General features: G+C 33.4%; 1 protein-coding gene across 1 annotated transcript; it reads left to right on the top strand.

The window, feature by feature from the left end:
* The first annotated feature begins 4,471 nt into the window (after positions 1 to 4,471).
* Positions 4,472 to 18,775, top strand: TTLL15 (tubulin tyrosine ligase-like 15). Its single transcript, XM_085948216.1, has 7 exons — positions 4,472 to 4,884; positions 6,710 to 7,410; positions 9,444 to 9,606; positions 12,041 to 12,127; positions 12,959 to 13,179; positions 15,550 to 15,760; positions 17,247 to 18,775. Exons 1-7 carry the CDS (start codon positions 4,879 to 4,881, stop codon positions 17,358 to 17,360), a joined length of 1,503 nt encoding a protein of 500 aa, XP_085804342.1. The 5' UTR covers positions 4,472 to 4,878; the 3' UTR covers positions 17,361 to 18,775.
* The last annotated feature ends 26 nt before the right edge of the window (positions 18,776 to 18,801 follow it).

Genomic DNA, 18,801 nt, shown 5'->3' with positions numbered 1-18,801 from the left:
TTTTAAATATCTAATTTAAAAAAAAAACATGTTTTATATTTCTGTCACCAGTAGCATTACACTCCCCCTTAAGTATTTCAAACGTCTTCCTTCGATAAAGCAACTATTGCTTCATTAATTTTTAATCATCATATTTATTTTACATGTATAATTTGAAATCCATAATTACCTATATTATAACAATATAACTATTGCTCGAGTGTTTTTTCTAACTCCTCAAGTATGTATCAGACCTGGAAATGAAACCATGAGAACTGCTAAATTATTGTGAAATATTAATATCTATACACCTAAGTATTTACTTACTAGCGATCTCCTGCGACCTTGTTCGCGTGGAATACGAAAAGAAAAAGGAGACAAATACATCGTTGCAAGCTCATTATTTTACAACAAGTTTATTTTGAAATTTCGAGAATGAGACTAATGCCCCGTTTACACGTGCATGGATTTACTGCTGACAGTGAATAATTCAGAAGCTTCCGAACTTTTTTGATTCATGCATGCAATCTTGCCAACTGTAGGATAATACAATATTATGTTTACATGTACATTTTCTTGTTATGGCCGCGATATACGCACTATTGCTGGCAGTAAATCCATGCAGTTACTAAAAAACGTCAACTTAACTAGACGTATCAATAAATTATACAGTCTAAAAGCTGTGCAAGTTTCATAAATATTGGTCAAGTAGTAAGTAGTAAACACATATTATATGAGACGGTCACATATTGATTTTAAATATTCGGTAGTATAAGTTTCAAGGATTATCTTTCGTTTGTAAAAGAAACTTGTTTAAATTAAGGAAGGTTATTTTGTCTTATCTGTCACTAGATATCCAAATGTAATTAATTTTAAACATAAATAATGCACATGACAAATTATAAATTCAAAGCGTTCACAACATGACATAAAGTAAGTGTTAACAATTTCCAAATAAAAATACAGAGTAATATGACTAAAAGTAATAAAAATAAGAGTACCTACGTTAAAGAGTGAACTAGATTCTTCTTCTTATTGTGCCACCCCTAGCGGAGGTCGGCCACCATCAAGGCGATCTTATCTTTGTCGTCTGCTACCCGGAACAGTTCGGTGGAGCTGCACTCGTACCAATCACGGAGGTTCTTAAGCCACGAAATGCGGCGCCGTCCTCTGCTACGCTTCCCATTGATCTTTCCTTGAATGGCAAGTTGGGGAATGCTGTATTTTTGTCCTCTCATAATGTGGCCGAGGTATTGTAGTTTCCTGGTTTTGATACTACGTAGAAATTCTCGGTCCTTCCCCATTCGATTGAGAACTTCAACATTTGTCACCCGGTCAGTCCAAGGAATTTTGAGGATGCGTCTATACAGCCACATCTCGAAAGCTTCAAGTCTCCGTGACATCTCTTGGTTTAGCGTCCATACTTCCATACCCATAGAAAAGAATTGAGAGCACATAACAACGTACCATACGCAGTCTCAGACCTAAGTTAAGATCTTGATTGCTAAGGAGGCGTCTCATTTTGAGAAAGGCGCTCCTTGCAATCACAATTCTAGTTTTTATTTCCTGAGACTGGTCCCATTTCTCATTGACCCATGTACGAGCTAAATATTTATAATGGGTCACACGTTCGATTGGTTCGCTGTTAATGACAAAATTTGTGTTGGTGTCTGGTGTCGCTGTTTATGATACTAGTAATAGTTTTGTTTTCTTGAGGTTCATTTTTAAACCATAAGAATTACTGACATCATTAACCTTTTCTGCCAACGTTTTTAAACTATCAGCAATCAGCACAGTATCACCGGCATATCGTATATTGTTAATATGTTTGCCATTAACTATAATCCCCACCGATTCACCTTGTAAGGCTTCCTTGAAAATAGCTTCCGAGTACATGTTAAATAGCAGAGGTGACAATATACACCCCTGTCTTACACCGCGACGATTTTTTACCTCTCCACTGATTTCGTTTTCAATCTTAATATTCGCTGTTTGATTCCAATATAAGTTAGCTATCAGTTGAATGTCTCTTGCATCGATGCCTTTCTCCTGTAAGAGTTCGAGAAGTTAATGATGCCTTACAGTATCGAATGCTTTCTCGTAATCGATGAAACACATATAAACATCAACATCAACATCTAGGCATCTTTGCACTAGAATATTCAAGCTGAAAAGTGCTTCGCGAGTGCTCAAACCACTTCTGAAGCCAAATTGTGTGTCATCCATGTCTTCTTCGCATTTTCGAAAAATCCTATTATCAGGGGCGGCTCTACCTTAAGGGTTCATAGGGACCATCCCCACATCGTTATCATGGGAAGAATGCGTAAAAAACGTCAGAAATTTTTATCATTGTCATAATATACCCACTTAATTAAATGATTACATGAATTATTTATTTTATTTCATCAATCTAAACCCGTCACAATTTTAGAGAGATGTTTATTATTATTATACAAATAAATAAAGCAATAATTGTAAGTATATTATTATGTAATAACATAATAACAATAACGCGGTATTAAAATAATTTATTAAATTAAATGCGCTCTATTTCACGGTGACACCTATGTAGAAATTAAGAAAGCTATGGCGTCTATTTTTCGCTGATCGGGGTCACTCAGTCCCATCCCGATGCTGCGGTACAAATCTCTTTCTACAAAGTATGTGAATGCATTAGCGTTATTATACGCATACTAGGGACCGAATAGAAGGACCCTATAGGTGAGTAAAAAAGCATCGTTGTATGTTGTTGTTCAAAACTGATGATGGTAAATCTATAATAATTATTATTATTAATTAAGTTTATATTTTTAAGCACGATTTTTAGGTGTGATTAAGTAACGACTCAGATAATCATATTATTTGTTCTGAAAAATTACTTATTTTCTCATTAATAAAATCATTTTATTATAAGTAGCTTCGTTTATAATTTACCTACCTATAATAATATGATAATGTAGTAGGTACATACTTGTACATATATTTGATAATTAATGACTAAACCCCACCACCTAGAAAGTCGACGAGCCGCCACTGCCTATTATAGATGATTTTTAATAAAACTTTTAACATGTGGCTCATCAAACTTATTGTTCTAAACTCGATGCACTTCTTTGCATTCGCCTTTTTTTGAACTAGATTGATAGACCATATTATCTTAAAAACTTATTAAACAACGCCTACCTAAATTCACCTCACGTAAGTGGAATATATCAATATCCGAAGCGATTTGATTAAACATAGCTGTTGCCCTCCCAATTGGCCGGTTAGTTCTGCACCGTGGGAGAAAAAACAACGGATGCCCCCGATATCTAAGATAATTATCAGAGACACACAAGCCAACACTACCAAGAATGGCATTGAATGGAATTTACGCCGCGTATAAGTCGGAAAAATGTGTAGCTAAATAAAGATCCCTTCTTGTTAAAATTTTCAATCTAATACTTTCGTCGTAAGTATAATAAGTACATTATTTTTATGTTTAATTCTTTTAAATATTCCTACCTATATTGGGTACAAACAGTAAAGTTTATGTATCTACTTATTGAAATATGGCTGCTGAGTAAATTATGAATATTTTATGTACGGAATGGAAATCTTCAATATTATTAATGAATTTTTGCTTTGTAAAAATAATATCACTGATACTTGGTTCCAATTTGATTCCAATTGGTTTATACATGGCAACTTTGATATTTGAATTTAGTGTGTTAGTGCAGTACTCCTCAAACTGGGGGCGCGGCGCGGCCCTGCAGCCCATGCCAGAGAGCCGCGAAATATTTCAGTATTTCAACAAATATCTCCCAAACTTAAATGAAGACCAAAAGTACAATTTTATTGGATAAGAACACCATTTACTAAATCCTTAAAATATGATCATATTACGTGGATAGATCAAGAAGAATTGATTGATATTATTAGATCAGATAATTCCCTTGAAGTCGAATTTAATGAAAGAAGTCTTGCAGAATTTTGGATAAGACGACAGCAAGAATATCAGTGTCAATCGCAAAAGCACCATTGTTAATCATAATTCCTTTTGAGACAATATACCTATGCGAAACAGCATTTTTATCATTACTGGTAATAAAAGATAAACGCATGTCGTGTCTTTCAACGGAGACTTTGGAGCAACCCTGCGAATTAACATTTTAAACATTGTACCGGATATTGATTTATTGTGTAAAAATATGCAATCACACCCTTCTTAATAAATTGTTTTATAGGCTGTAAGCTGTAATACATTTAAAGTTTTTTTTTGTTTTTTTTTTTAATTTTTGCTTTACAAGCAATTAAATGAAAAATGTTCTATTATTTTTAATACAATGTACCCATAATAATAATTAATGGTAAATAAAGTACTATTGGTCACTAAAAACTATTTTTTTTAGGAAGGGGGGCCTTGGATTTTTTTTTCAGATTTCGGGTAGAAAAAAGTTTGACAAGCACTGTGTTAGTGTACCATAGAGAACGTCATAGACAAGTAACATTCATTCTTGCATACATACACACGATAAGTAGCGCGAGTTATTTTATTTTTCAAGTTCAATCTTTGTTTGAAAACAGGTTTATTATTAAGATGCCGGTTATTTAATGGACACAAAATACAATTTACTAATGTCATGGATTGTGCATTAATTGCTTGACGATGACAATTTAATATTTAAACTAAAAATAACGAACTGTTATCGAACGTGTTGTTACTTCTTAATTATTTACGAAAGAGAAAGTTCACATACCTTTGCGTCGGTTGTAATAAAATTGACAGAGCCTACATGTATGGCAGTCATCTTCGAGTCTTTTGTCGTTTTTTAGGTTATTTCTCAGAGAAGTTATTAAATATTTATATTCATTTTGATATTGCGAGTGTGTACGAAAATTATAAATGAAAAATCGACGATGACTGTGAGTAAAACATATTATTACAAATTATTTTAAGTCAATATTCTATGTATAAAGTCAGGAAATTAGGAAGAAATTAATCGAAATAATAGAGAATGCTGAATACATTATTTCATTCGATGGATTTAACGTAAGTACAGAAACTTCGGCCAGACGCAGTTATTAAAACAATCCAATGTAGGTATTTGATACAAATAATACGATTGTGTAAGTACCCGCCTACTAACTGTCTTAACCGTATGTAGTAAATGTAAACAATGACCTACAATAATTATTTTCCTACGATATATTATTTGATTGATCTCATATTGTATACATTTTATTATGTGTCCATTATTACCTCCAATTAATCATTATCTTTCTTCTTATATTCTTATTGATGTCTGATATTTTAAGAAAAGGAAAGGTAAAGAAGTACCTAAATACCTACCAGTCGCGAAGGGTGAAGGTAGGCTGTTAAGATCCGGCATAAATAGTGCACACTAAACATTATCTGTATAGGTATTATGTTTTCTTTGAAATAAGACTACAATTTACAAATGGTGCTGGTTAGTTTTTAAAATTTAACTATACCCTTGCAAAAACCAAGCCATAATAGATAATAGTCAAAAAATAGTCATCTCTCTATAAAATATCTAAAATTAAGTAATTAAATCATGTATAACTTTGGGTATTTTATAGATATAATAATATTTTTTATCTATTATAGTTTGGTTAGGCAGAGCTTAATGAATTTAAAAAAAATGAACCAACAGTATTTATGTAATGTGTATTTTTAATCCAACGAAAACAAATAAGTATAAATGAAAAAGTGTGCACAATTTTGTCGTATCGCCCAAAATATATCAAAACTTCTGTGGTTTGATTTAGGCAGGGTTTAATTAATTTTTAAAAACTAACCAACACCATCTGAGGCGTCTAATTACAAAAAGCGACAAGTCCACAATTCAATATTTTCGGGAAACAACGTTTTTATGTTTCAAGCAATTATTATTTGTTTTAACGTGAGATTATTTTTTCCGTTGTATTCTATGTCTAAATTAGAACCAAATGGCAATTTGTTTCAGCCGATAAACTCTTAAATGTAATAAATATAGGCAAAATAAAATTGGACATAGCGCTACTTGTACTGTAAATGTAAATAATTATTGTAGTCTTAGTTCAATAAAAACAAATACGTATGACTATCAAAGTTTAATGTGCACTATTTATGGCTTATCTTAACAGCCTACCTCCACCCTTCGCTACTGGTACCAACCTACTACACACAGTAAAAGTATTTTTAATAATAGTTATGGTTTTTATAAAATTGTATACAATTTAGCAGCGGTGGCACGACAATAATGGTAGTAGGTATAATTATTATAATAAACACTTAATTAAGTAGATATTATTAAATGAACAAATTATGGGGGAGGTGCTTATTTTCCTAATTACTTAATAACAAAATGATTAATAATTAATGACAATAGTCAACTAATAATTATCTACAATATATAAAATAATTCTTTAAAAAAAATATAAAAATTATGACATAAAATTAAAGATGTTAAAAAAACCTTCAAAAATGTATCAAATTAAAGCAAAAAAAATACCTCTGGTCTACTGATGAAGTTAGCTACAAGTGACTTCGCATTGCAGATTCATTTGAAGAGAACTTCATACTTAGTTAAACAGTTCTATGCAGTCAATGTAGTATGTACGCGTTTTTGTGAGATATATACCTACAGAACACCTATTCTGTCTACAGCAGACCTATTTCTAAATAATTTAATGCATAATGAATAAAAAATCTTATTGTATTTATCAAAATATTTTTTTTTTGCAGTCAAACAAAAATGGCAAAATTGACAACTCCGGAATACTGATGCTGGCATTGTGTGCATTAATATTCAATATTCTAATCGGAGTCTACTTTAAATTCGAACAATCGTCAAAATTGAATAATTGTAACAAGACAGAGACGCAACCCGTTGACAAAAAACCGATCTATTGGGTGTTCAGCCAGCATTCTAATGTGGAGAGCGAGACTGGAATTTTAAAACATGTTCATTTACTATTCAACCGAATAGGTTTTAAGCACGGCACAAACGCTTCGGACTGGGATTTACTCTGGTCTCATGACTATCCGTTCCGAACGCTTTACCAGCATGTAAAAGCGCTCAGACCGCATCAACTCGTGAATCATTTCCCAGGCACGGGTTTTATCACGAACAAAGTCGACTTCGCAATATCCACATCAAAGTATATCCCAAAAGCGTTTAAAATTCCTGAACAAAGTAATGAGCTCTTAGAGTACGCTGATGGAAACCGTGATGCTTTATTTGTTCATAAAGATAACCAACATCGTGGAGTCACTTTGAAGAATATAAAGGAAATCAATTTGGAAGCTGAAGGTAGTTTCGTACAAGAATATGTACCAAAACCGTTTCTGGTCGATGGTCACAAGTTTGATATTGGTGTTTATACAATATTAACCTCCGTGGATCCACTGAGAGTTTATATCTACAAAGGAGATGTTCTTTTTAGGTTTGTACATACATAGTATTATGTCACTTGATAATATCGTATTAATGCTAGTCATTATGTAGGTATATCAAAAGAATGAATAAACGTAAGTGGTGAAGGGTCTATTCAAAAATGTAGGACATTTAGCTATATTTTAATGAACATCTACCAAGAAAACACCAGTTCAATCAATAATATTATACTATTTTATAATGAAGAATATTCAATCTGCAGCTTTGAATATTTAAAGCATTCATATTAATCTCACAATTAATGAACATGCAGATGAAGAACCATACTAACTAAGATACGCGTCTAACTTTAAGAGGCCAATTTTGACGACCTAAGTTCAGTGAGAAAAACATTTATAATTTTTATTAGAACACCTAAGTGGAAGACAGAAAGAACATGTTATGTGTTTTTCTTGTTAGAACGGCTGCTTAACATCAACGGTTCTGCATCGTGCTCTTTATTATAACCAGTAGTTAATTTTTGCTGCAATAAAATTTAACTTCATCCAATAATAAAAATTACAGTTGAATGAATTTTCATGGTCAAAATATCAGTAAAAATACTGAAATTTCAGTACACCTCTTGACGCTGTAAGAGTGGACTAAGTTATATCAACTGCCTAATCTGCAAACCCGCTAAGTCCATTTGTGCAAGTTCAGGAAGGAGAAAAAACTTAATAAATTAACTATCGAGCGGAACTTAATTAACTATGAATCAATACACTATTTTAGCTTCCCTTTTATATATAAACAAAATTTATATAAAGAGTGGAGTTGTTCCATTTATGATATTGGACATTTGGCACCTGCAGTTGGTTATTTTGTGTGAAGAACGATAACGCATTTATTTATAGGTTTAGGAATTTGAAATTTTGTATGAGCGTAGAAAACATGCTTTACAACAAAATGCCATCAAATTCTCATTTTTGGTCACAAATGCAGTTGGCTGGTTTGAAAATTGAGCAGTTGATATGTGTAATTACAACATTTAACATCTCGAGTGACCGCCAAGAATAATAAAACGGAAACTAATAACTTAGTTTTAACCACAATGTTACTTAGATGGCTTCTTACAGCAATTTACATATGTATTATAAAAATGCCAAATGCAGTTGGCTGCAGTGACGTCCCTGGACAAAATGGCGCCCCTGGGCAGCGCCATAATGCCGCCCCATATATTATACAATATTTTTTAATATCCGTGCTCGTGTCGTTTCTGGTTACCAAGGACGTCGAATGGCAACGGAAGTAAACTAGACATCGCAAACCTGACAAAAATTAAAGTCCTGTTGAACCTTTTATGCTAATTAATACATTTTGTTTCCAACCAGTGAGCTGAATTTTTGAAAAGAAAGATATTTTTGCTATTAAGTATTCAGTTTAGGTAGTTATTTCTATATATACCAAATGATTTTCCTCGGTTTGCCGCCCTTCAAGTAAATGCCACCCCCAAGCGACGCTCAATCTGCCTACCCCCACGGGACGTCACTGGTTTGCTGGTTTGAAAATTAAGCAGTTGATATGGTAAATCACAATAATAGCTCAGTTAGGGAGTCTCACTTGCTCAAGACAAACATTAACGGTCGGCTTTCATAATTTTTCACTAGATGGTGGGATAAGATTCCTTTCAACATATAAATTCAATTACTGCCCAATAATTTCTTCTAAAGGTATCTAAAATATATTATTTTTCAAGGTAAACGTTAAATAACCATTTAACCCTTTCACCGCGGAGCATTTAATTACTATTTAATTACCACATTAAATAACATGTTAATTATATCGAATGGCCAACTAATGAAGGCACAATTGCTGTGCCGTCAGCGGTGAAAAGGTTTTAACCAAGTAAATCCCAGGAAGTATTAGCATGGCAGTATCTGGTGGGTCGCAGATATATATGAAAAAATAAAACGGTATAAATATAATTATATCTTCTTTATGTACTATATCATAAAGACTTGTATTTCAGTTCAATATTTCATCATGATTCCAAGAGATGGCAGTGTGTACAATTTTAAAAATTACTAAATTATAATGTTTTAGGTACTGTCCATCTAAATACTACCCGTTCGATCCAAAAGACATAGATAAATATGTGATTGGTGATGACTATTTACCGACATGGGAAGTGCCGTCCTTAGCTCCACTTTATACAGCCATGGGATATGGGATGAAAGACTCTTTTGATGCCTATGTTCGAAGTCAGGTAATCTGTACATACATATTTTTAGAAATGAGATAAATAGACGAAGTATGCCAGGCAACAAACGTCACTTTGGACTAAACGTGGTGCTAGGTTCCAAGACATTGTACTGACAATACGCATCTTGTGCAAAACACTAATATGGACCAATAATAACTGTAATGTATTACCCCGTTTACACGTGCATGGATTTACTACTGACAGTACGTATTATCATGGCCATAACAAGAAATTGCATGTGTAAACATGTACGAGGGTGGGTCAATAATTCCTTAGAAAAAAGCATTAAAACAGTTTTTATTTTTGTATTTTTTTTTTATTTCTCAACATAATCTCCTTGGAGCTCAATACACTTGGTTAGACGTTTCTCAATTTTTTTTAAACCGTCAGAAAAATAAGTTTTCGGAAGGTCCTCAAAATAAGCATTTGTCCGATCGATGACTTCTTCATTTGAAAAAAAACGTTGTCCACTTAGCCATTTTTTTAAGTTTGGGAAAAAGAAAAAGTCACTGGGGGCTAAATCTGGCGAATACGGTGGGTGGTCGACCAATTCGAACTTCAATTCTTCAATTTTAGCCATTGATCGTAAACATGTGTGAACACGGGCATTGTCCTGATGAAAGAGGATTTTTTTCCTGTTTAAATGAGGCCGTTTTTCTTCAATTTCGTTTTTTAGCTGGTCCAATAAAGATGCATAATAATCCCCTGTTATTGTTTTTCCTTTTTCCAAATAGTCAACGAAAATAATTCCACGTGCATCCCAAAATACAGTAGCCATAACCTTACCAGCTGATTTTACGGTTTTCGCCTTCTTTGGACATGGTTCGCCTTTCGCAATCCACTGCTTTGACTGTTCTTTCGTCTCGGGAGTATAGTGGTGTATCCATGTTTCATCTACAGTCACAAAGCGACGAAAAAATTCATCCGGATTGCGTTGCATGAGCGACAACAGGGCTTTAGAGGCCACCACCCTATTGCGTTTATTGTCGACTGTGAGCAAACGCGGCACCCATCTTGCAGAAACTTTTTTCATGCCCAATTTGTCATGTAAAATAGAAATGACGCTACCTTTTGAGATCCCTGTAACCTCAATTATCTCACTCAACTTTAATCTTCGGTCACTTAACACCATATCGTGGATTTTATTGATCATTTCTGGTGTAGTCACCTCTACAGGACGTCCTGAGCGTGGTTCATCCTTTGTTGATGTACGACCACGTTTAAATTCATTTAACCAGTTATAAATAGTTGCAAGTGAAGGAGCAGATATGCCGTGAACTAAATCCAACTCATTTTTTATTTCCTTTGCTGTTAACCCTTTTATATTAAAATGTTTAATAACAGCTCTAAACTCAATTTTCTCCATTTTTGTAAACAAGCAAATTTTTTTTTTAAATGTACGAAAATAAAAAACAACAACCCGACCAATCTGATTGAAACTTCGCAGCATACTGAATCGGTAGTGCCGCTGCATGAAAACAAACCGCTTACAGTACTAGTCGCGCCACCTGTCGGCTTTTCTAAGGACTTATTGACCCACCCTCGTATTATCATGTAAGTTGCAAGATGCATGCATGAGTCAAAATTGTTCGGAAGCTTCTGAATTTTAATGCATCAGTTGTATTTGTTCTATATCTGCGCCTGCGCAGTAGAACGATAGTGGCGAACCTGCCGGTAAAAAAATGAACTACACCACACAGACTAATTTTAAAGTTAACCGATTTTCACGGCCTGCCAAATAGTACAATAAAATGACAATATCACGTCTCGCTTACTCTTGAAGAATGAGATTGGCGAGACAGTCAGCACTTTTACGTGTAAACAGTTATTATCGTGATAGTTTAAAATAGACACTATTGCTGCAAGTAAATACATGCACGTGTACAGGCGCTATATGGCTAAGAAACCAGTGCTGGGCTCATTTGAGCAGAACATTCCATACGTTATCTTTGGGTACGTCAATACAACCATTCAGGTCCTTGGCCGATTGCACAACCGTCTTCCAGGAATCTCTATCCCGAGCTATTTCTCTCCAGTCAGTCACACTCTGTCACTCTGCATCCCTCTTGACATTATTAGCCCATTTCTCATACACTATCGATGTCATGCTCAATAATAATTGAGAATGCATCACACAATGGCCCATATTGTACTCATAACTTATAATATGACTCAAGTATTATAATGAAAACAATAAGACACCTGTTTCATGCATGCTCAGTTATATTTTATTACTACAGTTTATGTCACGTTTTAAAATATAAACACACATTACTTATAAAATATGGCATCACCATGTTTGTTAAAATTATATAACAAAAAAAATCCTTCAAAAAACCGATATATCGTAGCTTACTTCAAAGTAAGCAAAGCCGATAAATCGAATCTGTGGTATTCGAAGGATTAAAATTAATAAGGTGCTTGATTTAAATTCCAGGGTAAAGATCCATCTGTGATATGGACACAGGTTGATGACTTCCTTGCCGAGATATTTCTTCAAAAAGAGCATCTAATTATTTCAGGAGTAAGTGGACTATCCTATCAATAATTGAGCCCTTCTAGGGAAAAATAGTGCTATTTGTGATAACACTGATTTACGGTAAAACAGCTCAAAAAATGATGCGCCATAAATTTGTCTACGTATCAACCAAAAATCATTATTGGATATCAACAACAGATTGCACTAGAATTAGTATGACACGCAGGCAATTAACATATCGTGTTTAATCACTGTTATCCCAAAAATGAGGTTTACTACTTAATGCTACTTTTTCAAAGAGGGATTCAATAATTTATGTATTTATTGATTATTTATGTACAAAAGAGTTTGGACTATAACAAAAGGGAGTGATGGTGACTTTGCAAAGTTTTAAGTTGGTTGTGAATGACATACACTAAAGTTGACTAAAGCGTGCAATTTCTAGTGATATTTCAGGCTAGGTAATAAGATACACACTCTCGCCGTATGACAGCACAAACCCATTAAATACTTAGTAATCAAGCCTTATGGAAAGGTAACCAAGTTCCAATAGCCGATCGGGCCACCTGAAAGTCAGACTGACGTGAGTTGCGCTACACTGCGCTAATTGAGCTACAAATTCATACATAATAAACAATCACATAAATTCAGAAATAACAGTACATAATAAGTAAATTTAATATTCAAACCAAAACATAAAGGCTGCAATTTTCATTGAATTTGACGAACAATTGAATTTTTCTACAGTTACCAATTCAACCATAATATAACGTTTCTGGAATCGCCATCAAATGTTACCGTCTAATAAATTGCCTCTAGATATTGTCCAAGCTCTTTGGCTGAAAAACCTAATCATTTGTTATTTTATTTTAACAGCTTAAAAATTACCGTAGTGGTGCCAATTTTTTCGAACTAATGCGCTTTGATTTTGTAATCGATGAAGATCTTCGTCTGTACGCCTTGGAAGCGAACATGTCCCCGAATTTGAGCTCGGCGCATTACCCACCAAACCAGCTGCTTTATGAACAAGTCCTATACAGCGTGCTATCAGTGGTCGGAGCCGCTAAATATACATATGCTCCTACGCTTGCCGATAGGTAAGTTTCCTAATTTTTTACTACTTATGCGGTTGAAAATAGTACGGTTCAGCGTTATCAGTTTATAATATTAGAGCAGATTTTAATTTGACAAACAATAACACCTGATTGACAACAGACCGACTCCGAATGACCAGGTATCGATACGCATTAGCCGTTGGTGACATAATAATATCTTTAGACTTGACTTCTCAGAATTTGGTCAGCTAACATTCTGCATGAAAAAGGTTTGCTATCATCTTATCTGTACATAAGTAGAAACATATACAGGTAGCCCTTGTTCACCACTACCCACCCCGGTGAATGCAAATTCGTTATAAATATTGCGATTAATTTTTAAAATATATAGGTATATTATTTTGAAAAAAACACTTTCTGATAGAGTATATAATAAACAATAGAAAAAATCTTTTTTGAAAAAAGTATATATTCTTAAATCTTGTGAATTATTCGTTGAATAAAAGAAATAGTTAATTATAAATTATTAGCAAGTGCAAGTAGCTACATCTAAAAAAATATTGGAGAAATTCCACGACGTCGGTTAGTAATCGAAAGTAATAGTAATATACCTACTTTGATTTAAGAAACAAAAATCGATTGCCAAAGTAGCTGATTTTGGAAGGAACGCTGATGGGTAGGTATAGAAATTGACCAATAGTTAAAATTTGTTCACTATTAGTATGTCACGCCGTAGCATAATGGCTTAATGCGACGGATGAGGCGTATACTCGGGAGATACAGGGTTCGATTCCCCGTCGGGGTGACTTACTTTTTTCAAAAAAGATTTTTTCTATTGGTTATTATATACTCTATCAGAAAGTGTTTTTTTCAAAATAATATATGTTCAATAATCAGAATGATATATTCTTAAATCTTGTGAATTATTCGTTGAATAAAAGAAATAGTTAATTTTAAAATATATTTTGTATCACTACAATAAGCTATTTTAAAGTTAATAATGTTAACACGGGTTGCTGAAACACTTAATTATTATACTGTATTGTTATTACGAGTAGCGCAGTATGGCATGGAAAGGTACATGTTGGAAATAATGGGGGAAAACCACAAAATAACCAATGTATAAGGAGGCAGACAATAGTATGCAATATAATGAGGTTGCCAACCTGATGAAATAGTAAGGGGCACTAAACAACCTACAGGGATACCCTGAAACCCGCTGGACCAACCGATAAAATTATATATGTGGCAGTGAAGAGCTAGGGAAGGGTAGGAACTAGTGGAGGTCTCCATCCAGCAGTGGATCGATCCTGGCTCTGATGATGATAATGACTATTTCTCTATTATCTCGTCTCTTACTGTAAAATAAATAATTTAAACAAAGACAAATCATTTATTTTTGTAGCCTTGATAATGATTTGGCAGCTCGTGGTCCAGTGCGTAAGGCCCGGGGTTCGATTCCTAGTAAGGTCACAATATATTTATGTGGTTTTCTCAATCTGGATGTTTATGTGATCGTTTCACTTGTACTACTGCACTTCTGATAACTACACTACTGTTATTGGGCCTCAAGGCTGTTAAAAAGAGTATATTATATGGGTTTAATCTTTTGTTTATTTTATTTAATATTAATATTAGAATTAGTTAGGTATCGACTAAAGAACTAATTTGTGAAATTGAATATACATACTTTTAACATGACACTCTATCGCAGGGGTAGTCAACCTTTTTATACCTACCGCCCACTTTTGTATCTCAGTTAGTAGTAAAATTTTCTAACCGCCCACCGGTTCCACAGTAATGGTGATTTATAAAGTAGGGAAGTAACTTTACTTTATAAAATTTATAGCTACAGTTACAAAATAGTTACAGCAAGTTAAAGCATATAATAATAATTACTCACCAAATACTTTATGTCAGACTTTCGCTAAGTGTGGCAGAATATATCTTTATAAAACAAATAACTGTAGTTAAATCTATCTATTGTTTATACTTTGCGTACATAGAAACATGAAGTCTGATGTAATTATATTTAATTAATTAAATTATTAATGAGATCCCTAAACTTATGCGAGGGTGTTACAAATAGTATCTATATTTTCTGAAATTTAAATTGTCACGGGGAATTTTATGAAATCATAGTGAAAATGTTTTTAAAACCACTACCGCCCACCATGAAAGCTGGAATGCCCACTAGTGGGTGGTAGGGACCAGGTTGACTACCCCTGCTCTATCGAATAAATTAAAACGATTGTTAAGTTTTGCTTATTCTCACTGATAAAACTGAAATTTAAGTTTTCAAGAACATGTGTACACTGAGATATATCCAGTCTTCCAATATAGTGCTGGATAAAGATATTTCTGACGTTCTTTTATATCCCACAGAGTCAGTTCAATTCATTCCTGTTTCAGAACTGTCGCAGAAGGCGCGATGAGAGCATCTGATAAAAATCTTGCCGTCTATTCTGAAGTGTGCAATAAGCAACACTGCATAGAAGGTTGTCATGGCCCATGCATCGTATGTAAACATTGTCTCACCACTACCAATCGGAATGCCTTAAAGCGGGCTGTTATTGAACATCTCAACCGCAATGATTGTCGAAGAGTTTTCCCACCACCCATGGTAAGGAAAAACCAGTATAATGATGGTTATTAATAGCCTGGTTCTCGTGTACCGCAGGACATAGGGCTACTCCTTTCGACCGCAGTCTTCTCATTTGAAAAATTGTCCGATGTCCATCCAACTTGTTGGCAGATGATCTCTGAATGGCTGTAATGGACAAAAAATCTAAATTAAAAGCATGTAAAGCATTGGTGGTGGTCTCCCAAAATTCATCAGTCACGGGTTCAAATCCACATGATGTTTTTGGTATGAAACCATTTGTAGAATCGTATCAAATTCTTCTGGCAGTGCAGGCGACTCGTTTAGGTGTCGATAGTGTTATTTTCAAATGACACTAACAGCATTGCAAAGTGATTTCATTGTATCCGCAATGCCAGAATAACTTTCATCTACCTGACAGGTTGAGCAAATAATAATAACTATTCCTCGTAAAAATATTATCTATTACCCACTTATATATTAAACGTATAATGAGTGTTTTCTGATATATTAAGTGGCTTTACATGAAACCATTCCAAATTGAAAACACATTATTTTGATATCCACTCATTGCATACAAGATTTTAAAATAAACGTCCCATCTACCTACTGTCACTTGCATACAATCTACTTTTATATGACAATTTATTCTCTGATTTCATAAAGTGTAATTTTTAAGATGTATTTTATTTATTGATAGGTACGAACTTTAAAACCCATTGGAACAACTTGGGTTCCCTGAGAAGTTTGAATGTATTTTCTCTGTCGACATAATGAATTTTTACTCATTTTTCGGCATAGATCTAAAAATTGCGTGTGAAGTGGGCAAGCTTAACGTTATTAACTTAATTGCAAATTATTTTTTAACAGATACATACCTATTTATTATTCCACTTTTATTTAATATTAAAACCAAAATTGGAAATACCAATTTTATTTTTCACTACCAAATAGCAAGTCTGACACCTCACATTTACTGCCATAAGGAGTAATTAAGGGCAGCTAGTCATATAATACGTAAAAGGTCGTAACTGCGTTTTTGGCTATTTTCACTTAATTGACTTTTATTAAATAATTTTAAAGTATACACGTTTTTATAAAACCATAAGTTAAAAAATATATGTATTTGGAAGATATTAACAGTCATAATTGGCCATCAGCATATAATGTTGTGGTAAGCGCAACATTAAAATGGTTCTACTGAAAAGTTACCATTTTGCAGTTCCAACCTTATACATAGGTGTCAATATATACCTAATTTTCTGATATATGTATATTTGTCTTATGTCTTTGTGTGCAACCATTCCAAATTCAAAACGCATTATTAGTATTGAATTAAAACCATTTCATTGGCCACATTCATTTATTTCCCTTTTCAATATAAAAGAATGTAGGACAATGTCAAACTGTGTACAGATAATCGATATTTCTTAACGAACACAGCCAAAGCAGGAAATCCATTGCTCTCGATACCAATATGTTAATACCTTCCTCTTTACTTTTTCAGACTCAAGGTGTTGATGCATACGATGTAAAACTCAAAGACCTATCACCGAGTAATCAAATAATGAATTTGTGGTTCCAGGGAAAGTGCAATTTAGATGTAACATGGTGTAATTAATTGACTGAAACCAAATCGAGTATTATCTTAAGTCATAGTAGTATCAGCGCTAGAAATGGACCGGATCGTGAAATCGAGACTACTGCTCCGTCCGGTGGAAAAAATAAAAATGACACTCCGGTTCGAGAATTATTACATTAAGTTATATTTTTAATTTAGTTTAATAAAAAAACTTGACATGTCATACAAAATTATCGAGCGGTTCGGTTCATAAACATTTCTATTTCGAGCACTGAGTAAACTCTGTAAGATTAGAAAGAAGATGTCAAATCCGGGAGAATCAATACGCTTAAGATTCCCAGGGATCCGTCGATAAATTGGGTGAGGGAAACCAGGAAACCTCAGGTTAGTGTTAGAAGTACGAAAGGTGATAACCAAATCTTAATCCAATACAATTTTAATTAAACTCATAAAATTCTGGATACGGATTCCTGAATTAACAAAAAAATTATATTGCTTTGTATAGGAAAGACAATTTACTAATAGATGGATTCAAAACGATATGTAATGTTGTATCCACTATCAGTCACTAACATAAGTCACAGCTTAGGGGTTGTCTATATCAGTGGCAAATGGTGGAGGTAGGCTGTTAAGATTAGACATAAATAGTGCAAACTAAACTTTTGCAGTCAAACGTATTTGTTTTCCATGAACTAAAACTACAATGTGTAAAGTTGGTTAGTTTTTAAAATTCAATTAAACCCTGTGTAAACGAAGCCATAATAGATAATAGTCAAAAACTATTCATCTATCTATAAAATATCTAAAATTACGCCATTAAATGATACATAATTTTGGATATTTTATAGACAGAAGAATATTTATTTATTATGCTTTGGTATATCCAGGGCTTAATAAATTCTAAAAAAACTAACTAACACCATCTGTAATAATATGTATTTATAATTCAACGAAAATAAATAAGTATGACTAAAAATATGTACACTATTTTTGGCGAATCGCCAATAGCATACCAAAACTATTAGGGTTTGGTTTTTTTTTTTTTTAATAAGTAATTATTTGTTTATTTTTTGAGTAACTATGGCAACATACTAATAAACATGTAAAAAAAGTCACAGGTAGGGATGTTATAATAGAAAGAAAAAATATTGATACTTGCGATGTATCAAAAGCATGTGTCGAATCATCGTTAAAATGTGTTTGCCAAAAGCTACAATACAGCCGCGATAACCTGGATCCCCTTATCGCTAACACAATGCACCGATTTCTGATTACAAGGATAGGTATAAATATTATAAAATAATGCTGTAATCTCTGAATATTTTGCCAATGAATTTATAACATAATGTACCTGAAACAAATACTTATGGGTCTATTGAAATGTATGCCTTCGAACAATGTTGATTATTTTTAATGAAAATTTGTACTTTAATAAAAAAAACAATTAAATCTATAACAAGTAGTTTTATTTGTAACATGT

The sequence above is a fragment of the Rhyacophila brunnea genome, unplaced genomic scaffold (assembly GCF_057557595.1).
Source record: "Rhyacophila brunnea isolate RB1 unplaced genomic scaffold, BYU_Rbru_1.0 scaffold_20, whole genome shotgun sequence".
Taxonomy (NCBI): Eukaryota; Metazoa; Arthropoda; class Insecta; order Trichoptera; family Rhyacophilidae; genus Rhyacophila; species Rhyacophila brunnea.
The sequence above is the reverse complement of the archived record's forward strand: the minus strand, read 5'-3'. Positions and strand labels throughout refer to the sequence as shown.